The sequence below is a fragment of the Furipterus horrens genome, unplaced genomic scaffold (assembly GCF_987537825.1).
Source record: "Furipterus horrens unplaced genomic scaffold, mFurHor1.1.pri manual_scaffold_12, whole genome shotgun sequence".
In the NCBI taxonomy this organism is placed as follows: Eukaryota; Metazoa; Chordata; class Mammalia; order Chiroptera; family Furipteridae; genus Furipterus; species Furipterus horrens.
The window spans coordinates 6864563-6887610 of record NW_028327182.1 but is presented as its reverse complement, the minus strand read 5'-3'; the positions used below and the strand labels follow the sequence as shown (position 1 = coordinate 6887610).

Genomic DNA, 23048 nt, shown 5'->3' with positions numbered 1-23048 from the left:
CTCAGACTTCAAGCTCACATGAAAATAACTCAGAAAGGAAATTCACTTCTGTTTCTTGACTCTCAGAAATCTCATTGCTTCGTTCCATCTCTTTCCCAGCCTGGCTCTCTGCTGTCACTGGTGGCCTCTCTACCTGCTTTCAGAACCACGCGCTTTCCCACACAACAGGCACAAAGGACACAGCACATCACTTCCGTCGCTAAAGAGGGGAGGGTGACGAGTTGCCCGAGGGGTTCCGGGGAGCTGAGCCATGGTGGGACATGCGACCTGCCAGCTGCAGCTCGCAGGGCTGCCCCCATTATTTTCTGTCCACTCGGAACCGCCTCGATTTCTGTGTATCAGGTCTGACCACGGGCCTAATTGAGGCGTCCTAGCTGAGCTGGGCGGTCACTTGCCTGTTTCAGTGAAGAAACGAAAAGCTGACGCCAAGTGCCGACGCCACCGAGAGCAGTTGTTGGGCATCTGCTGTTCTGCTGATCATTGAAGAAAACAACGACCTTTAAGTTGCAGCCTTGAAGGATGTCAGCAGTCTTCTGGGACCCACCTGAACGGAAAGACAGTCGCTCCAAGTTTCCTTGATGGTGATGGAGAGGAACGGGGCGCGCGTGGGGGCACGTGGCGCGGCAGCTGCCTCCCGGCCGGCCTGACGGTCAGTGCGCGCGGGGAAGCTGGGTCTTGAGAAGGCACCCGCCTTGCTCCGGGGCTGCTGCCGCCTCCGCGCTCTGGTCCCTCCTCGGAGGTCACCGTGCCCGGTCACCTTACGGCTCTTTCGGGAAAAGCGAGTTCAGAGGGGCACGTCCCCTTACCTGCGTCCTGTCCCCTTCTCAAACCTGCCCTCTGGGTGAGCTCCAGAGGCAAAGGGGCGCGAGTCTGTACATCGCGGATACTTTGCACAGCAGCAAGGATTAAACACAGCCTATAAGTGAGAAAAAGTTCTGAAAAGAGAATCAATTAATTGCCCACTTCTCAAAGTTTGTGCTTTCTTACCACAGATAAATGAAAACCTGAAAACAGTAACATTTACTGCAGTGAATTGGACATAACAAAATACTAATTTAAAATGTCTTTAGTCAGTATTAAAAGTTTATTTTAAACATTGGTATTGAAACAACTTTTTGGGACTGATAGTGGAATGTAAACAAAAACCAGATTTTTTAAGAGAAAAATACTGATAACCGAGCGGGGATCAAGGGACTAGGCTCACAGTTTGAAGTCGGCACCATTTTCTGTCCGGGGTAGAAAACGAAAGCTTTCACTTTTAAAGGCACGTGATTTCCTGTGGGAAAAACGCATGAGGGGCGGCAGGCGCAGACTCGGCCCGGCCACGGGCGGCGTCCCCTGCGGGTTTACGCCGCGTCGTCGAATGTAATTTACTTTCTCAAATTTATAAACCCGTCATACCCTTATTCTAAATCAGATCATTCCTTTTAGAGTTTATTCTGTAACGGCAAATACTGTTAACAGGTGGGCGCAGTTTGTTTATGGATGACCTCACCTGCTGAATGATCTAAGAGTAAAGTTAGCCACCGCGTGGCTGTGTGTAGTGGCAGGTCTGTTTGTCGCCTGTGGTTGGACCCCGCGCCTGCAGGGGCAGCGGAGAGTGTGGGACGGGCTGGGACGGGGCGTTTGAGGAGCTCAGATACCCCTCCTGCGCTAAGGCTGGTAGTTGGTTTCGAATGAGACAAGTAACTTAATCCCGCTCAATTTAGTGTTTTAATAATAAAACTGAAAATTAAAATGGGTCTCAGACATGTCTACACATATGGGTTCTATTTTTATGCCCTTGTATTTTCACATTTAATAAAAATATTTATGGTCAAAATCAGTACTTTTTTGCTTTAATTTGTAGTCTTGTGGAGAAGTTTCCCAACGCTGTTCTCCACATTCTCAGTGACAGGTGACCAGGGCTCCTTTCTGCGAGCTGAAGGAAGGTCGCACACTGAACACAGAAATGGCCCCGATTTCTCCTTCCCCAACGTCCTAGGACGGCCAGGCACTCAGGTAGATGTCCTTCCATTTCCATACAATGGAAATCTAATGCTTAATTTGGCTTTGTTTGCAGACCTGTTCCCTTTCATACCGTAACTTGTACATTTCTGTCTGTCGCAATCATATTTCTAACCACCAACAAAAGCAGCTCTTCTCAGTTCTATTCCCTGCATATCTTAGAACTAAATGATGGTTAGAATGCTTATATCGGCCTTTTCCACAAAGCTCAAAGTTCGCAAGTCCTCAATAATCGTATCTTTGCAATCTGTGAGCAACAGCCTTTAGTCTGATGACAATGAAAAGACCTGCAACAGCCATAATGACTGCTAGAGGGACACAGAAGGGAGAGTCCCTATAAAATATTTATAAATCTCGATTTTCAGATACAAGCTATCAGCCATGTAGAAGTGACATGTAAGTTTAGCCATTCAGATCATAAGACAAATCATCAAGGCTTTATATGTTATTCTGCAATTTTAGCTTCTGCGCTATGAAATGCAGAATCTAGCAAACTGGACCTGATAGTGATAAGCATGGGGGTCAGGGGACTTTCCCAGCCGACACTGCTTCTGACGGGGTTCTTCAGAAGAGGAAGCAGGCTGACGGTAAAGGAGCGCGCAGCACCGTCACGCAGCCAGGTGGGGCTTCTGCCCCGAACACCACAGGTGAGGTGCGCCGGAGCATTTGGCCTCGGCCAGGAGCTCCCAGAATCTCAGCTCTCATCAGGCCCAGATGTTACACCAAAGAGGTGTCTGACTGCGAGCCAGACATCACGGAGGAGACTCCTCGGGCCAAGGTGCCACTGCAGCCTTTGACAGCAACCTCAGGGTCCCTGGAAGCCACAGGAACAATCTAGTTCCACCAGGGGAGGCCAGCCTGGAGCTCCCCATTTTATCACAGACCGACACGGACAAGGAAGAGAAGTGGGTGGGCAGGATGGGGCAGGTCTCCTGATCTCGATGAGCAGTGAATGAAGCTGCTGGGAACAGTACTTACCTGCAAAGGGCTGCGCTTGCTCAGATGAGCTCAAAGGAGCAAGAGCGGGGACTCCCAGTAGACAGCGCCGGCTCCCTGGGACCCAACTACGGAGCTCTCCGAAGTGGACCAGCCTGTCTCTGCAGGCAGACAGTTCTCTGTTGCCCTGGAGGGTCCAAGTTGGCCTGAGGCTCCATGTGACAGGGCCTTGTAAGGGGGGCTGGCACACTGGCTGGGGCTTAGCTCTACTGGATGTTCCTCAAAACTCACCGACAGAAGCATCTGGGGAGCCTTCACGCTCACCTCAGCCCTATTACATCAGCTGCTTCAGGGGATGGGGTCTTGACATTGAAGTCTCTTCCACTCCCCAAATTTTATGATTCCAGAACAGCTGGATAGTTTTTAAACACTGACTATTCCTAGTCACCTATTATTAATATACAGCAGGAAAACAAAAGTTTACATTCTTAACTCAGTTTCTATCAAAGTAGCCAGTTCCTTTTTAAGAAGAGCACCCCCCATAAGCAAAGAGATATCATTTTATGAAATAGAAATTAGAAATATTTAAAAAATACGAATTCAACGTAAGATTAAAATATCATATAAGATAACATTATGGTGCAACACTACCTTTCATTTACAACAACAATTAAGGTATAAGTGGGCTTTTTTTCCCTTTTTATTCAGAGATAACTGTGAGTCCTTTTTGAGAAGAAAAAACAATGTTTCTCTTAACTTTAAATGCATTTTGCAAATAAGAAATCATAAGTACACACAGAGCTGGAATACAGAAAGATGTAGCTGGCTTGGTAAATCCCCATGAGTCAGACATGGTTTTTTTATTGGGTTTCCTGGCAAAATAGCACTTTAACTTGTGAAAACAGTGTTTTAAGCAATCAGAAAAAAGGAAAAACTTAGTTTTAAATACTCAGTGGTCATTTCTTATATAACTTAAACTTATTCAATACATTAAGTACATGTATTTTTAAGTAATGAATATTTTTTAAATTGAAGAATATATGTCACTGATCTTTAACCAAACGTCCGAAAGTCTCAGCAGTAGTTCCACACTCGCCCAGCAGGTGGCAGATTTCTTGTCATGCTTTAATCTTCCTTCTCAGAAAAGCCAATGCTAGAGTTCGTCATGTGTCAGAACTGTAGGGGAGGAAAGTTTATTTAGTTCTTGAAACCTTAAATATCCAATGAGCTGACAGCTCGCTGATGTACGGGATGTAGAAGCAGCACAGGGGCTGACTGAGGATCCTTCGGTTAGTTTAGTACCCATCTGCTTCTTTCTGTGACGTGAGGACAGCCTTTGCACATCATGGTATGCATCCTAGTGTGCATGTCCTAAGTGCTTGCCTTTGTTCCCTCCCAGGAGTGAGCTCCCATGAGTCTATAAGGACAAGGGCCACACCTTACATATTTGTCTTTATCATTGCTAGGACCTAGCACCCTGCCTGGCAACGAAGTCCTAGAAGAGCACTAATAGATACCATGCACCAAGTAGCCTACCATCAGTGTGACGGAGCAACGAAGAGCAGAAGACCCCCCGGGGTGCTCCATGGTGGGGGGCAGACCATTCAAACAGAGACACAGGTACTAAACAAATGCGAGATGCAATAGTAGTGAGGACTCATTTAAGAGACAAAGATGGTTTCTTTTCCTTCTGCATCATTGACCTGCTACATACTATTGACTTAAGAACACTGAGAATTCAAAATGCTATTTTCAGGTAGAAATTAAGAAAAAATTTAATGCATCCTATTCTGCCAGTTGAGATGGCAGACAATGTTTGCCTCTTCACTAAATGCCACTTTAAAGGTAAGAAACACAGAGGAAGTAATGCGAATGGGGGACGTGGTTATGAGCCATCACTGGCGCAGAGCTGTCAATAAATTTCTAAAAGTGGAAAAGAGAACACACTGCGGACGACATGAACAGAGCTGAGCCGGGCTGACTCTCCTGCTGGAGGAGGTGGGGGGCCTCCTAACAGCAAGCACGGTCGGGGTGAGTCCAACTGAGGAGGGCTGAGCTGGAGGACGGGCTGCAAAGCCCCCGCCCACCAGCTCCTTGTCCCAGTCTGCCGCATGCCACAGGAGGGCTGACCAGCAGTTAGTTCCAAGAGAAAAAGTAGAACAGTATTCTTGAAAACAAATCGAAAAATCTGTTGTGTGCCGGGGGGGTGGGGGGTGGGAGGGTGGAGGGACAGACATACAGATATTTTTGAATGGGTACTGATGCTGAGGAAAGCGCCCTCCTCTTGGCTGGGGTGGAGGGTGGGGAGGGGGCTTTGATCTGCTCCGTGCACACACACCTACAGGGAAGCCTGCTGGTCCTACACGCTGCTAACGCACCCAGAGCTGTCAAACCTCCCATTCAGAGAGGAAGCATCTTGGAGAAACAGGCATATCCACACTGTGGCAGGGGAAGCCTATGCCAGCTGTCTGTGTCAATCAGCATCTCATTCTTAATGAGATAAAAAGGTGAGGAAGACTGAAAGCAAGAGAGACAAGGACCAAGATGACCGCACAGAACAACTCACCCGATGGAAAGAAAGGTAATCGAGAAAACTGGAGAGATACTTAAAATCATTTGAATTAGTATTTTCCTGAGATGTCTGGAAAGTCAGTGAAGCCATAAAACAAGGACAAAGGGGAACTCAAAGGAAGCAAGCGGGGGAAAGAAAGGCCTGTTGGAAGTTAAGATGTGATTGCCCCTCTTACAAATACGGATGATAGTAGGGTTGAAGATAAAGTTAAATTTCCCGGGTCACAGAAGGAAGAAGAGGGGATAGAGACACGATGTAACCTCAGAAACACAAAGGGCCATAAAAGAGCGCCACGAACATGCCAACCAACTGGACCACCCAAAAGAAATGGGCACATTCCTAGAAACACACAACCTACCAATATGACGAAATAGAAAATCAGAACAGACCGATTACTAACCAGTAAGGAGGCTGATTCAGTAATAAAAACCTCCCAGCAAAGGAAAGTCCAGGAATGGATGGTTTCACTGGTGTGCTCTACCAAACATTTTAAATAAGAATTAACACCAATCCTTTCAAACACTTACAGGGAGTACAAGAGAAGGGAATACTTCCAAACAGACTTTACAAGGCCAGCATTACCCTGATACCAAAACCAGACAAAAATGCCATAAGGAAAGGAAGTCATAGGCCAATATCCCTGATGAACATAGATGCAAAAATCCATAACAAAATGTTAGCAAAGCAAAGTCAACACTACACTGAAGGACCAAGTGGGACTGATTCCAGGGAGGCAAGGATGGTTCAACATCTGCAAACATAATACACCACATTAAGAAATAAGGTAAAAATTGTACGATCACCTCCACAGACGTAGAAAAATATTCTTAATGTCACAGTCTTTCTTAAAAGAAATTCTATCATTTGACAGCTTCACTAAGAACTAAGTTTGTAATTTACTCCGATATCATTTAGTGCAACATATGATCCATATGCCACAGCAGAACGATGACTTACTTGCATTTTTCTTCTTGCTTTCAAGGTGATCTAAGAGTTGTCGTATCTCATTGTCATAGTCCACCCATTCCGGGACAATCCTGGCAGCAGCTTTGAGCTTGGGTTCTTTTGTTTTCGGATTATTGCACTAGAAGTTTGAATAAAGTTTTGTTAATGAAAAGCCATGCTTCAGAAACACGAAGGAGACACTGAGGATGCTGCCGTGTCACTAGAGCAAACACTACGTTTTATAAAAGGGGCGTCCTAAGTCCTCAGTACTTGAACTACTGGAATTTGTTCCATAGAGACAGGATCAAGTGCAATGACAAGTCCTAGTTCACGTAAGCAATTAATATTAAATGCAAATACCTCAATCGGAAATTTAAACAAAAACTGTTTAAAGACCTACTCATGGTTCCTAAGAAGTTTTTCAAACACTTCTGTAAAATGTTTTGACAAGAGACCTAAATACATGCCCATTTGGATAAAGAACAAAGCAGACTATGTTAATCAGCATTTTCTTGCCTTTGGACTAAAAATCTGGTTTAATGTACTTCACATTTTCCACAGACGAAATAATTTGTCAGCCTTCAGAAATGTCTTGAGTTTCTTTAGCAAAAGAATTAATCCCCCTTTCACATGCCTCTATTCTAATTAGCAATTGTGCTTATATTAAAAATCAGCTAATTGGAACTCATTTATCACAATACTAATAGCTGTGAAACTTGCAGAGTCATACAAACTCACTGGTAGAGCAAGACCTGAACACGTCATGTAAGTGTGTGTGTGTGTGTGTGAGAGAGAGCTTAGTTTCTTCATCTACAAAGGAGGAAATTAAAACAAGATCATCTCCAAGGCTCCACTAGTATAGGATCAATTTAAACTAGTTAGCAATTGGCCCTACTATAATTTCTTGGGAAATTAAATGAAGTTTAAAAGGCAAAAAGGACAGCAGATGGCTGAGAAGGGTCTGCTGCTGGGTGTACCTGCTGTTTGGCCGACAGGAATGGCTAAGGGGCTCCATGTGAGCTGCAAGGGGAGAGAGGTGTCCAAGGTGACCCCGGGGTCCTTGGCCGAGCAGGGTGAAGAACAGAAACGCCCTTGGCTGGGACAGGACAGACTGCGAGAGGAGCCCAGACCTCACAGAGTTACACAGACACCACTCCCTCACTACAGAGCATTAGCAGAAAACTCACGCCAATGCGACCTTTCCGTGTGGGCGCTGATGAAGTTTGTGCCCCCCACCCCCATGCCTTATGGGAAAGCTATTAATTATGAGCCATGAGCACATTGTTTTACTACTTTTCTCACCGGATCTTTTGCGTTCATTCTGCTGTGCACTTTTTTCCTACAGCAGTACTGTATACAGTGACCCCTCACTTATTGCGGGTATTATGTTCTAGACCCCCCCCCCCGCGATCGGTGAAAACCCACGAAGTAGGAACCTAACATTTATTTTAGTATGTATATGTACTTTAAGGCTTTATAAACCTTTCCCGCATACTTATAAACCGTTCCGTCCCTTATTAACCATTCCCACTCCCTTACTAACCTTTTCCACACTTTTATAAACACTACTTATGTTCTTAAACATATTCTACTCTTAAACCTATATAACAGCATATACAGTACCGCAAAATCCCACGATATAGTGAAAAATCCACGATAAATAATTAAGTATATTTGTAAAAACCCCGCACGACAGCGAGGCCGCGACGCGCGAACCGCGCTACGGAGCGGGACCTCCGTGCCCCTGAAGGAGTCAGAAACAGGACTTTCTCTGCAGAACTTACCTTCACAGGCAAAATGCTCTATAAAGTGAAGATAATGGACTATGTCCCCTTTTCGTGTCAGGAACAATTACAATAAAAATACTCTGTTTTCCTTAGTGGCGTGGGTGCGCCCGCTACAATTTCCCCTACAAGCTATGTCAGAGTCGCCTGCATGGGCTGTCCGCCCCCCCCCCCCCCCCCCGTCCCCCGCCCCCCGCCATCCCCGGGCTTTGGCCAGGGGGGCCAGTGAGGCCGCCTGGACTGGGGGCGGTGGGGTGCCCCGCCATCCAGTGGTGAGAGGCGGGGTGCGGTGCACAGGGGCGGCCCCGACTGGGAAGGCCTTCCGACCACAGTCTCGCCTCCAACACCGTTGTTCGCGCCTCCTCCCTGCCCCGGGGCCACCCCCCGGGGTTCTCCACGTTCTCTCGGGCTTTGCCCTGGAGGCCGGCGCACGGCGGCCCGCCCCGCCCTCCCCCGCGGAGCCTGGTCGCTGGGAAGCAGCCGCCCGCCCAGGAGGGCCGCTTCTCGGGTCCCCTCCGCGCGCAGGCGGCCCCACGGCCGCGCGTCCTTCCTGCCCTCCGGACCTCACTGTCCGCCAGGAGTATTATGGAAACCGCGTGTGTCATTTCCAATTTTCTAGGAGCCAAGTGTGATAATGTTAAAAGGAACAAGTGACAAATTTTTATTTAACCCAAAGGTCCAAAATGCTGTCAGTCAGCATGTAAGCCCTCTAACCATTAGTAATGGGGTCCTTCTACGGTCCGTTTATTGCCCCGAGTCTTCCAAATCAGGCATTTTACGTCTTGCAGCACCTCCCAGCTCAGACTAGCAACGTGGGAGCGCTCGGGGGCCCACGCGGCTCGTGACTGCTGTGCTGACAGACAGGGTGGTGACAGGTCCCCAGAGGAGGAACACACCGCACGCCGGATGCGGACTGGACCCCGAGTTGCGAGCTCAGGGGAAGCTCCTCACTGACAGGACAGCCCTCAGCTCTGCACCGCGGGGAGTGACACCGCTGCCGCGTGGGGTCTGTGACAGCGGCTCAGGCTGACCTGAGCGCCCCCAGGGCCGGGGTGGGTCACAGTCTTTCACCTCAGGCACAGCCTTAAGCCCCTCAGCCAGCTCGGTGACATTCTCAGTCTCTCTTTAGAAGATTCCCTCGCTTCTCAACCCCCTGTGTTCACTGCAGCCTTACTTACAATCGCCAGGATGTGGGGGCAGCCCGAGTGCCCATCAGCAGGGGAGTGGGTAAAACAACAATGGGACGTACACACAGGGAAATACTACTCGGCCATAAAGAAGGAGCTCTTACCCTTTGTGACAGCAGGGATGGACCTGGAGGGCACTGTGCTAAGTGAAACAAGCCGGGCAGAGAAAGACAAATGTCATAGGATCTCACTTACAGGTGGAATCTAATGAACAGAGTCATTTGACAAACCAAACAGAAACAGACTCACAGACACAGAACAGACTGACAGCCATCCCAGGGGAGGGCAGTTGGGGGGCTGGGTCTCACACCCGGGCCCAGACCACAGTGTGGTGACTGCCAGAGAGAAAGGGGGGGTGGCGGTGGAGGAAGGGCAGAAGGGTAACCGGGGGGGGGGGGGGGGTGTAAGTGGGGAGGGAGAGGGACTGACTTTGGCGACGGGCGCACCCTGCCGTGTTGAGTTGTACACTTGAAACCCACAGAGTTCTGCTAACCAATGTCACCCCAATAAGCTCAATTAAAAATTCCCTTGCTTCTTTCTTAATAATGACGTCTTTTTTGTTCCTGCGACATTCTGTCACCCACAATTGCATTCTATCATGTTGGCATGCTATTTTTTTCCCTATACATTTCTAAACATAGCTGGAAGAACATCCCTATATTTTATTGTTCTGTCTTATTTTGTTCAAAATTGTGTGAATTCTAATATTTAGACAGTTTACTCTTCAGTGAAGATCTTGTACACAATTACTTTATACTGAAATTAGCACATAAAATACATCAGAAAAAGAACGATAATATCTTTTAACTGCTAAAGACAATATAGTATTCAAATGTCAGTTCTAGACAGACAATAAATAGTTTGACATATTTCATATCTAGGAGAGTTAAAACTGTGTAGCATTAGTTGCTTAAAATGAAAATGTAATAGAAATACTTCTCAAAAATAAGGAAGAAGAGACATGTATAGACTAAGCTGCGCAGGGACAACTACTTTGGTTATCTTTATTTGGAAAGCATAGCGGCAGGAGAGTTAACCTGATGACAGGCTAAGATGGTCGTCAGCTCATAAACATTTCAGTCGGCTCACGGCCTTTCTTTTAAAAGCCGGTGCAGAGAAGAGTTAACAACACAGCAGGCCTGAGGCTTCCGTCCTGGAAAGGCCTGCTTGCAAGGCTGGCCCTGGGCTGGCGCCTGGGACCTTGCATTCCAGGCGAGGTACCCCCACTCCCTGATCAGAACAGTTCACTGCGTCGCATCTGTGCAAACAGCGTGGCTGACGCTGAACGCCTCCTTTTTTTCTGGATGCTGGGAATTCTCGGAGGTGCCAGGCAGAGGGGTGTTTACGTGGCTGGGTTTCCAGCAGCCGCCCTGGCAGACAACATTTCACGCGTGTTGTGAAAACGTTCAGAGCGTAAGGAAGTCAGCCTGTCCTGAGGAACTTCGCAGGGGAGGGCCCCGGCAGCCCACACCCGGCTCCCCTGGACTCCCCACGTCCCCGGTCCCCTGGCTGCCCGGACTCTCAGTCCTGTGCGTCCTCTTGGCGGATCGCCAAACCTGGGGTGGACTCGGAAACCCCCCAGCACCGCCCCGTGCTTGCCAAGCTGAGCGAATGCAGTAGTGAGGCACGGGCGGGGCAGCAAGGCGCCCCGTGTGCGCTGTCCCGTTTGTAAAGCGCAAGGCACTTCTATCGGGCATTTTCCCCTCCGCTTACGCACAAGGGAAAGCCGCCTCCGAGACTCACCAGGTCAATGGTTTTGGCCCTTTGCTTGGACTCGTCATCACACCAGGTCTCACACCACAGCCAGTCTTGAGGAAGAGACTTAATGGCCACCTGGTAAATCATATTATTCGGAAGATCCTGCGGGGGGAAAAAAAAAGATTTAAGCGAAGAGGCATAGAGATTACAGTCAGAGCAAAAGAAGCTGAAGATGTCATTTAGATGATAAACAGATGCTAAAAACCCTGTAAACCTCAGACATCTATCTTTAAGCTGTAAGTACTTCGCTCGTGGATCTTAAGGGGGACCTTCATGCTGTCGAACAATTACATACGTGTCTGTCTGTGCACCGGTCTTTGTGTAGACGTGTTTTTATTTCTCTTGGGTAAACACCTCGAAGCGGAAAGAGTGGTCACATGGTAGGTGTAAATATAAATTTATACGCAATCACCAAACTATTTTCCAGAATGGCTGTGCCGTTTTACATCCTCATCAGCAGCGTGTGTGAGTTCTAGCCGCTGCCCATCCTCAGCCCCTGGTGCAGTCTTTTTAACGTTAACCATTCCAGTGGGTGCGCAGACCCACTGACTATAGCAACTTTAATGAGCGGGATGTGAAGAGAAAAGTGTCTGTTAGGCAGGACAAACGTCAGGCAGTAGCCAGATGGGGCACCGGAGTCAGTCTGCTATGAAGACCAGAGGGACTCGTTGAAATGACGAGGGAAATTAGTAAGGAAAGGACAGGGTATGTGAGGTGGGGCACATAGTGGGAAGAAGAGGTTTCAGGATGGAAAAGTGGCGAGGAAATGCTATCATTTTTTAAACTGTTGAGCTTAAAGTTAGAAAATTATACGTAAATCTAGATATCCAGTAGAGAATTCTATAAAGAGAAGAGGCTGAAATATAGATATTTGACGTTTACAGGCACAGAGTTGGAACACTTTCTAGTATAGACTGAGAATTATTCCATGGCGATCTTACTTACCTGGTCTAGGTTTGAGAGGCTGTCGGGGTCCTGACTGAGGGCCTGGTACTGGCGCCGGAGCCTGTCCCCCGCTGCGACCCTCCGGAACCTCTTGAGATCCACTACGTACAAGGCACTGCGGGGAAGGAGTGCTCCCTGTCACAGTTTACCCCCGCCCCTCCGGGGTCTGTCTGCGGTAATGACAGTAACTTCAGAGACCCCTGGGTCTAATAACAAGGAGTCCTCTCATAAATCTGCTCCCAGTGTCTAACCCTGTTTCCAAGGGGACTAAAGTTCGTCACGCACTGTCGGGACCCATGTCCTTTAGGGCCACCTCAAGTTTCTCAAAGAACCCATGGGACACATGGCCCTTGAAACAGTAACAGATTGGAAGATGGTATCTTCACCTAGTTTCCTCCCAAACCAAATGTAAGTCTTGGGTAGGAGTCAGGAGCATGTTACTTGGGTTTAACTCGGTTTAGTTACGTGAGCCTGGACTCATTACGTAAGTACTGTCTGTATGGCTCCGTTTCCACTTCTATAAAATGGGATAACAACACTATCTCAAAAGATTGTCATAGAGGTTTTATGAGTTAATATATGTAAAATCTTGTAAGAGTGACTGGCATGTAACAGCACTATGTAACTGGCTCCCATTATTGTATAATTTCTAAGAGAACTGAGTATCAGTAATTCGGTAAGGTATTTATTTACACTTTCTTACCTGATATGGTATTTCCTTCTCAAAAGATGTGATGCCCAATACCCTTTTTTCCAGAAACGGTACCCGTCCATCTCAGTGCGGCTATCACAGAATGGAGTATACCCGTAAGGGGCTCCGTCCAGATCCAAATCTCGAAGTTCCTTCAGGTCATGTCTCACAATCTACGTAATTAAAACACAGTTTTTCTGATGAGCACGATAATGTAATATCAGCCCCTTTTCTGTGACTCTCAGCTCATTACCTTGGTATCAAAATACAGGGCACTACACCTCCCTCACTGTTCTTCCAGGCTGGATGAGTTTACTGAGTCCCTATTTCTTTCTCTTCTTCTCACAGATGGAAAGCAGCCTACAATTTATACACCTAGTCTATATGACAAGGGTCTTACTCATTAATAAGAATAATTTATTACACCACTTTCATCAATATATTGAATATTTTTAAAAGTATTTTGGGAAGGAACTAAACATTAGACAAGTACAGAGCTCTAAGGTACAGTATGAATAATTCAAAATCATTTTTATGATAAATCTATCATTGTATATTGGCAAATATTAGTTTGAATCATAAAGAAAAATCTTCTGATTATCTTCAATGACTTTAATGCAATAATGCTTTTAAGTTTCATTTATTAATAGACTCTAGCCTGCTGGAAAAATATCACTGTATATATTTTGGGCAGGTAGGAGAAATAAATTTTGTTAGTGTGTCTGGAAATGCTTAGTTCACCACCCACATTTGCCTATTTTCTTACTTTTTAATTATAATAATTCACATTTATCAATTTGGAAAATAATACAGAAAACAGTTTACAATATAAGTAAAATCTAATACAGAATCTGAAAATATACTTTTGTCCTAAATATAAATACTAACTGTGCATTTAATTTATATAACATTAATATCTACATTTTACTTTTTTTTTAGAAATTTGTATTTTTTCAATTTTCTTTTGCCATTAATGATTTCAAAGATACAAAAGGAGTAAGGCGGAAAAGTCATAATTTATAAATACTAAATTTTGAAAGTTGAGAACCATAATGGGTTTTGGGGGGCCCGATTTGGGCCACTTGTTCCCTGTGATAGAATGAGGACTTGGTTTTTGACTAAATGCCAAGAACGCTGCTGAAGGCAGAGGAGTGAGAAGACAGTTGTGTGTAGCGGCTAACTTTTAACTTTCCCAGCACTGGCTCTTTTTATACAAGTATCAGCTCATATAACTTTTATTTTGACTAATATAAATATTTGTCTTATTTTTAATTACAAAAATTAAAAAAACAACTACTTCAGAGAGAAAACCGCCATGTTCTAAGTAACAGATGGTACTTCTTGCAGTACCTTTAATGATGCCCTGAATTCTGGGTTTCTTTAAAACGACGCTTTGCTTTTATATCACAATCACCCGTACGTGTTAACGCAGCACGGCAGCGAGGACGGTGATAAATAGCAGCAGCACACACCGTGTCCCTATACCCAGACAGAAGTGTAAGAACAGATTAAGTACTAATGAAAAGGTTAATTTCCTTACCTGGTCAGCATCAACAAAAATGATTTTGTCCACTGTTAAAGGGAAAAGGACATCAAGGAAAAGAATTTTGTAACCCCAAATAATCCTTTGTTTTTCTGTCTGTTGATGAAGCCAGTGGGGCCACTTATATTGGACCAGTTCGTATTGGAATCCATATTCCTGAGCCATGTGAGGAATCACCTCCTAAAAAATACACATACACACACTTCAAAGAATATGTTCAAGGAAGAAAAAGCAGTTCAGTTTTAGAGGGAAAATTATCATATTAAAATGTAGAGTTTACTCTAAAATTGTTACATATTGGTAAATGTCTAAATACTGCTTTTACAGCCTATATCTCTTAATGAGAAATATGAAAATGCTGGCAAATATAGACAAGTATACATAAAACTATATAATTAAATGACATTAAAAATAGGCACATTATGTTAATTAGCAAACTTATTAACTGAGATAAACGTTCCTGTATTTTCACAGCTAATGACAGCCGTGAGAACCCCTGACCAGGTACAGAGGGGAGATGCCTCTGGGTCTCGGAACACCTGCACGTCAGCTTACATACACTGGGGGGAGGGGGTGGGCAAGAGCAGGTTCAGTTGTGAGTACACTACACAGTTCATTCTTCTTATTGTTATTCTGTTATTTTCCATATGAGCAACTGTAAACCTACTTTTGCCTCACTCTGCATACCAACATGTTTGCTCATCAGAGCGCAAGTGGGCACACAAAAAACAGAACATGAGTTATAAATTGATAAATCAGATTCTCTCCAAGAGCTTCATGTTTGAGATTTATGACTAGTCAATTTAATGATTAAAAATACAAGGTAGTTATTGTGGTCTGAATATTATAATTTGATTTAGTGTCCTACAGGCTTAGAGTATCTTATTCTCTTTAAACCAGAGCGGTTAATGGGCTACAGTGCCGGTCAAGTTTGGCTCCAGAGCCCCAGAATGGGGCGTGGTGGGGGGCGACAAAGGAGCGGGGCAGAGGGGTCAGCACTCGCAGAGTTTGCCTTCACCCCTTCGGCTCTCACCTGCAGCTGAGATGCACGCAGCTGCATCCTCCCTGCTGTGTAACCACAATGCAGACTTACACTGTGGCCCTTACTGTAAGCATCAGGGAGTCGAAACGCTGCAGTTATGGAAAGACCGGTTTCTGGGAATCATTACTTTTGGTTTCAAAATTTAAAAAAATAGGAAGAAATAAGAAATTTAAAAAGCCTTTTTTATTCAGCAAATATATTTTAAAACACTCACTGAACATGCATCGTATGCCAGGTACTCCCCTAGGCCCCAGGTATACAGGAGTGAACAAAACAGACACAAATAATGGCCTCGCAAACTTCCAGTTTAGAGGTAAGACGTCGAAAATAAACAAAGTAAGTAGGTTATCTACAGACGACAGTGTCATGGAAAAAAATAAAGAGAGGGGGACAGTGATGGATAGAAAGAGATTATAACTTTACATAGTGCGGTCAGGAAAGGATTATTCCCTAGGTAGACATAATTTAGCAAAGGTTTAAAGGAAAAAAGAAGTTTTTTTTTTTTTTATTGAGGTGAAAGGATCTAATTTCTTAATTGAAGGGAAAGGCATCAGTAATTTCTGTTTCTGTATCTGGCCGCTGGATATAGAGATTTGGATGCAGGTGTTTTAAGGTTGTAAAAATTCATCAAAGCTGCGTACTTAGGATTTGTACACACTACAATTCACTGAAAAGTCGTAAAAGATAAAAACTTTGAGGGAAAGGAATAAAATTACAAAAAGGAAAACATTACTTCAGATATGGTATTAACTTCTGACCACGCAGTCAGACAAGACTTACCTGGGCTTGGCCCTACATTTCTAGAGAGTGCCATTTTCTGCTAAGAGACTCTTCAGAGAGTACCATCTCAGTTCATGTAGCGTTAAGTTCCCAGCTGCCTAGTCAAGTCCCATGTGAAACATTTAGTGAAATGCTATGACTGCTCGGTCAGGCTCACGTGACCCCTGCAGGGGGCAGCGCTCCCGGCCCGCTGGGGACCGAGGGGCTGCCCTGCGAGGGCGAAGCGCCTGGGCTGGGAGGCCGGAGTGCCCGAGTTCAGATCTCAGCTGTGTTCCTAGGTAGCTTTTCCATCCTGAGTCTGTGCTGTAAAGGACGCATCCTGCTTAAAAAAAGGTTGGGCCCGTTGTCCCTGGGAGGTAGCTCCTACCTTGGAATGTACTTCCTAATAAGAACGCCTTTATTTACCGGGGCACCTCAGTCCACGACAGACAGTCTGCCCAAAGTTGTGACTTACGGTGGCGACCGTGGGCCACCAGGTATCAGCTCACCTGCTAGAGGAGCTGGAGGCCCGGGTCAGCCACGGCGCCCGCAGGTGGGGCTGCATGGCCAACCCCAACGGAGACTCTGGGGACCGCAGGCTGCATGAGCTTCTAGGGGGCAGCACTCATATGCGCTGTCGCACACTTCTGCTGGGAGAGTAAGCTCTGGCCATGTGACTCCACTGGGAGGCAACAACTGGAAGCTCCGCGTCTGGTCTCCCAGCGACCTTGGCCTCGGCATCTCTTGGCTTTGCTGATTTTCATCAGGATGCTTTTGCCGTAATAAACTGAAACTGTGACTATAATTGTTTTTCTGGGCTCTGGGAGTCTAGCTCGTGACCGATGACAGCGAAGCACTCTGGGACACCTCCTGTTACGTAACTTCTGAGCCACGGCTTCCCGGTAACAGAACTTTATGAATCACAACTGAATAATGTAGGTATTTAGCAATGTGCCAGGCAATAATACTAAGGAATAAAAACATGGTTGGCTATTCTGCTTTTACCTCTGGTTTTGGTCTAGAAAAAGGGGAATTCTTTGAACTTTGCTAAGTGAGACCCTCACTTCCATGGAATCTAATTACTCTGTAGTGAGACTATGAAGCACCGGGGCTACTCTGCACAACTGTGGGGGTGAGGAAGGGGTAACAGACACTGGCCACCCCTAACTCCTCAGTACAGAATGCCTCAGACTTCTAAAGAATCTAATTCTTTTTATGGACAATCTGTACATATTTATTAACTATCATGAAAACCACTCATCCTTCTAATTTTGAATTTACTTAAAACTAAGGCATCTCCTGCTATCCTTTTAAACACTTCTTTAAATAAAAATTGCATAGAAATTTTGTTAAGCTACATTTAAAAAGTAATTAAAAATAGTAATTTTCCCTGACTGGTGTGGCTCAGTTGGTTGGAGCATCGTCGTGTAAACTGAAAGGTCGCAGGTTTGATTCCCGGTCAGGGCGTATGCCTAGGTTGTGGGTTCGGTTCCCAGCCTGGACCTGATGCATACGAGAGGCCACTGATAAATGTTTCTCTCCCTCTCTTTTCCTCCCTTCCCCTCTCTCTAAAATCAGTAAGCATGTATTCAAGTGAAAATTAAAAAATAAATAGTAATTTGAGCAAATATACATTTCAAGACTCATTCTGAAAAGAAAAAAAGTTAAACTTAAAATGATAAAAAGAATTTACTATTCAAACATTAACCATTCTATAATAAAAGGGTTAATGGACTTACTTTAAATGTTGGTGAGAGATAATTTTTTAGGAACCAGAACTTCACTGGTGTTTTGGTGTTCCGTAGAACAGACAGCATCATAATTCTGTATAAAAGAACATTGAACCTATTAAGTTAACATTAATAGTTCATTGTACTTTCCATACAGCTTTTAAGTACTTAAAGGTATCATTAGTTTTTCTCTAGGTATAATGAAGAAATAGACCTTCAAATACCATGGCTGCTCATCAGGTATGCGATGTATAAGAATATGCATTTACAGAGGGTTCCTGACCTGTGATGGTCCGACTCAGGAATTTTCGACTTTACTCCCAATGGTGTGAAAGCAATACACATCTATTAGAAACTGTGCTCGGAATTTTGAATTCCGATCTCCCCTTGGCCTAGCGACACATGACTGGATACTCTCTCAGGGAGCTGGGCAGTCTAACTGCACGCAGGCTACCGTGGGTGTTCTGAGCACGTTTACGGTAGGCTAGGCTAAGCTATGACGTTCGGTAGGGTAGGCATATTAAATGCAGTTTGGAATTGTGGTATGTTCAGTTTACAGTGGGTTTACTGGGGTGTAACCCCATCACAGGATGAGGAGCATCTGTATACATATACTGTACGTGATGTAGACTAAACTGGCTGCTTTTGTTTGCTCCAGCCGACAAAGACAGAAGCTAGTCTGGAACGGTCCTGAGGAGCTGAACTACAGTCTAATATTGGCTCTTGTACTGTGTCATTAATATCCTATATGAAGAACTGGATGCTCTGTCTGTATTGATAAAGTCACTGGACAGGGCACTTGTTTTGCTATTCTAGACTTCTGACTGCAGGAGATACAGACACATCTCAAGTTCCATCTTCAAATATAAACACCCGTTCAAACATTTTTGAGGTATTCTCTGTGATCCTTCTATATAAACAGTTTTAAGAAAACAGTCCTTTGTAAACATGCTTTCCATTTCTCATTGCCCTTGCCTCCTTTTTTATCCCCCTTAAAACAAGGCACTTTTTCATTGGACAAGGGAAATGTACAAAATATACATTTAATCAATATGTTGTTACAAAATATGTTCATTTTGTACTCTTAAATAAATCAGTATTTCAAATCAACTGAACTCATGAAATTTCACTATATTTAAAAAGATACTTTCCTCATAATTTTAGGTTAAAAAAAAAGCAAGGTGTAGAACAATATATACATTGTTACTATTTGGATTAAAAAAAGTTAAAAAAAAATTTGCTTGCCTACACATATCTTGGGAAGGATATGAATATTCACCTTATATAATATTGTCTTCTGTGGAAAAGGGGAGATTTGTTTCAATGTATATCATTTTATTATTTTGAACTTTAAAAACTCTTATTGAACCTAGTAAAGGTATTTACTTTTAAAAACATTAGATAAAAAAATATACCTACCTTAAAAAGCGTTCATATAAATGGCCAGAAGCAATGGAGAAAATGTTCAGAATGTCTGTTTCCTTTTCGTCTTTTTCTTTCTGCAAACTTCTTGTGAAACTTGGAATAAAAATGGAGTGACTGAGTTTCTACATATGCAGCTGCAGACTTTATATACCTAAACACCAAACTGGGTGAGCAATAAGGGCAGGAGTACCTTTCAAAGTAAAGTTGGTACGCTGAACACGTTCTAGAATTAGGAATTATTAATACTAAAACGTGTGGCACTATAACTACGTTTTCATGATTTTTAAACATTTAAAACACAGAATGAATTATATTGTCTCTAGTTAATGAAGAAATAGCTTTGAACCTTTCTGAGTTACAAGTGGAGTTTTGAGAGCAAAGACGGAGTCCTGGCCGGCCACGGCCGTCTGTCATGCATTGAGATTCTAGACAGGCCAACCGCGGGGGAAGAAACAGAAGGGACAAGTGTGTGAGGACAGCCAGGAGCGTTTTCCTACGTGGTAACAGGCAGGTCCCTGAGCGCTGGTGACACGTCTCCCCCAGGATAAAATGTCACACGAGGTGCCTACAGTGGAGAGTTCCTGTGGCCAGTGGCAGTGGCCACTCCACGCAGGCTATGGGGGTCCCTGCACTGTGGGTGCCTCCATGAAGAACAGGGGGGCTCTAGGGAGCCACGCCCGCTCACTGGCTTCCTCTGGGCCCCGCTGTCATTTTCACCACATTTTGGACCCAGACCAGCCTTTTATGTGCCCCATCGCATATCCAGAAGTGACTGAATCTTTTATTTAAGATATTCGTAATGTATAATGTCTTCTTTTTCTACCCATTTAACATTTTGATTTAATTAAAACGCTCATTTTTACATGCATAGATATTTAAAATGACCAAATTTGTAAAATATGGGAAACTAAACAATAAATTATCTTCATGGAGTATCTTTTGCCAAAAGAAATTGTTACAGCAGAAGCATTTTTCAATTCTCATAGTAATCTCTCAAACAGAAGAAACACAAGTTGATTCGGTGGAGAAAACAGTCATTCTAAGTTAAGATAAAACTAAGACTGAAAAATAGGGGAAGCATTATAATATACACAATACTTATATAGTTGGAGCTGCTGCTGTTTCCATAAGAAAGCATAATTTTGTTTGGGTGTCCCTTCTGTATACCAAGTCAGGACATTACAGTTTACCGGTTATCTTGATTCATTCTCAGCTCTCCCTTCTGGCCTGAGCGGAAGCTCATGGACAGATATCTTTAAATGCTCAGATTCTGTTTCATGACCACCTGTCAAATCACCTCAAAATGAGTGTGTTTGAGTCTTTCTCTATCGGTGACTCTGTCAATGCAAACACTGTCACAATAACACGATCCTTCTCATCAATCAAGAAGTCATATCGAAAGAAGAGGCCCACACTGGGCAGGATCCAAAAATGATGGGAGTACTTTTGATCGGTATAACAAAATCTGCTTAGTTGTTCCATCTATTTGGCCCAAAGTTTCTATTTCTTAGCCTTCATCAAGTAATCAATGATTCTCCATTACAATCAAATTAAGTTCAAATCTCTAATATGAACTTCCAAAATCCTCGACAATGTGGGTCTGCAGCAGCTTTTATTTCTGCCTGCTGAACGTCCTTTATGCTTCCATCACAATGACCTGGTAGCCTGAGGGGAAGGCTCCCCACTCTCGTTCTGGGAGGTTTGGGTGGGACAGGCCTTCCTTCTCACTGGCCCGAGAGACAGGCATCTGACCCAAGCACGGTCAGTCACAGAGGCCGGCTCAGTGCGGGACTCGGGGCTACAGCCGGACCACGGGCCAGCCCTGGCCCCTTACTCCTACTGTTGCGAAGAGGCACTGCCCACTGCAGAAGACAAACCTTTCCCGTCCAAGTCCATCAGAAAACGGTCACAGGACGGGGAGATGAAGAGAGTTCCCGGGCCATGGCACCTGAATGCCTGAAGCCGGCTCTACTCCCGGACTCTACAGATACGTGAATCCATAGGTTACTCTTTGATTAGCTAATAATCAATATAGGTCCCAGCCTAACGGACCCACTCCCTACTATATGCACTGACCGGCGGAGTCGGGTCGCTTTCTGTTCCCTGAGCAACATACTCAGCCTTCATGTAACCAGGTGCCTTCACCCCATCTCCAACTTCTGAAAACCTTGCTACCCTTCAGAATGCACTTTTGCCACACCCTTCTGCAAGAAGGCTTTTCTGAGTTTCCTTCTAACTGGATACAGCCCCTTTTGCCCTTGGTTTCCTAGTAAACTTACATATCTCTCTTATCCGTTCTAGAGGAGCGGAGTTGCGCTTTAGTTAAATGTCTACCATCTGCACGGTTGCCACATACTAGATTCCTGACGGATCTGCAGTTAGGGGTTAAAACAGTCATAGTAATTACCTTTTAATGGACTCCCACATTCCTTTTTTTTCAACTTTATCGGTAAGGATATCTTCCTTAATTTTGTCTGGCTTTTTTTTCACCTAGATAGCACGGTAAAGAAAAATTTTAGAATTTTGAAGCTTTAAGTATTATACCGCGTGGTTAGGAAGTGGACATTGTTGGGCAGGGTGACCCCTGTAAATCTAGGACAGTCGCAGTAAGTGAAGCCAGAGAATATCTTAACGCATTATGGACACACGGGTTTCAACTCTCAGCTCAACCCCTTGTTTTTTGTTCCCTCCAGAGCGCTAAATAATGTGCTTGTATTTACTGATGTATCAACTTTACAGAGTATGGACATCATTCATTCTTCATAACGACAGGTGAGCACCTCCTGTCACCCCCTTCCGCTCCCTCTTCTCTCTGGAATTCCTATCAGCGACTACTGAAGTTCATGGGCTAATCCTCGATGCTGCTCATCTTTTCTCCTTCCTTTTCTGTCTTTTTTGGTAAAATATTGAGAGATGGGCAGTGAGGGGGTAAAACTGCGCTACTAACAAGCAACTGAAGGACAAAGGTGGCTAGGCTGTAGAATGGCTGCCCCTCAAAGATTTGGTGATTACGGTGATGAAAGACTTAGATCTGCTAATTACAGCCAATACATATGAGTGTGAATTTTCAGCTCAAAAAAAAAAAAAAGTTTCAATGGTCAAAGATGGAATTGTACCCCCCGCCTCCCCAAAACAGAATTTCTATCCTGTGTGCATGGCTAGGATAAAATTCGCCGAAGTGCTGGTCCTAAAGGGCTTGGGCCAAGTTAGTACCTTCACCAGCTGGCCTAGGTTTTGTGGGGTTTTCATCTGGAATGGCCAGAAGAAAATGTATTCAGAGACAGAGTGTAAGTTATTGAGAAAGGAAGTCAAGATCAGAGAGGAAAGGGTATCAGGGATGAGTGTGAGTAGCACGTGTAACTGACCACAGGATAGAGAGCAGAGGCGATTAGGAATAGACTATCATACGGGACGCAAAGTAAAATTTGGTGATGTAGTTTACGATCTAGACAATATATAAGGTGAGAGCGCTGGGAGCCTACTATTTATTGGGTCTTAGACATGCCAACCATATGGGTATTTCCTAGTTATCAGTAGATACTGATTTCTGCTCTACTGCACTACAGAGAGAGGACTCACTGTATGATTTCAGTCTTCTGAAATTTGTTAAAACTTGCTTTGCAACTAAATGTAAAGCTAATTTTTTTTGTAAAACAAATTTTTATTAATGTTTTCTCTGTGTTTGAAAGACTGTTTATTTGGTGTTATTGGGTGTTTTGTTCTA

At 44.5% G+C, this 23048-nt stretch overlaps 1 protein-coding gene across 1 annotated transcript in view; it reads right to left on the bottom strand.

Annotated features, from left to right (window-relative positions):
• Nucleotides 1-3588: 3588 nt before the first annotated feature.
• The window catches only part of UGGT2 (UDP-glucose glycoprotein glucosyltransferase 2), a 96671-nt gene continuing 77211 nt past the window's right edge, over nucleotides 3589-23048 (bottom strand). Inside the window, exons 31-39 of the mRNA XM_090258401.1 lie at nucleotides 21732-21814; nucleotides 19319-19417; nucleotides 17909-17993; nucleotides 14366-14548; nucleotides 12838-12998; nucleotides 12135-12249; nucleotides 11175-11291; nucleotides 6473-6599; nucleotides 3589-4119 (exon numbers count right to left, since the gene is read on the bottom strand). Coding sequence (XP_090114527.1) covers nucleotides 4097-4119; nucleotides 6473-6599; nucleotides 11175-11291; nucleotides 12135-12249; nucleotides 12838-12998; nucleotides 14366-14548; nucleotides 17909-17993; nucleotides 19319-19417; nucleotides 21732-21814 — 993 coding nt within the window. The 3' untranslated portion in view covers nucleotides 3589-4096. The remainder of the gene's footprint in view (nucleotides 4120-6472; nucleotides 6600-11174; nucleotides 11292-12134; nucleotides 12250-12837; nucleotides 12999-14365; nucleotides 14549-17908; nucleotides 17994-19318; nucleotides 19418-21731; nucleotides 21815-23048) is intronic.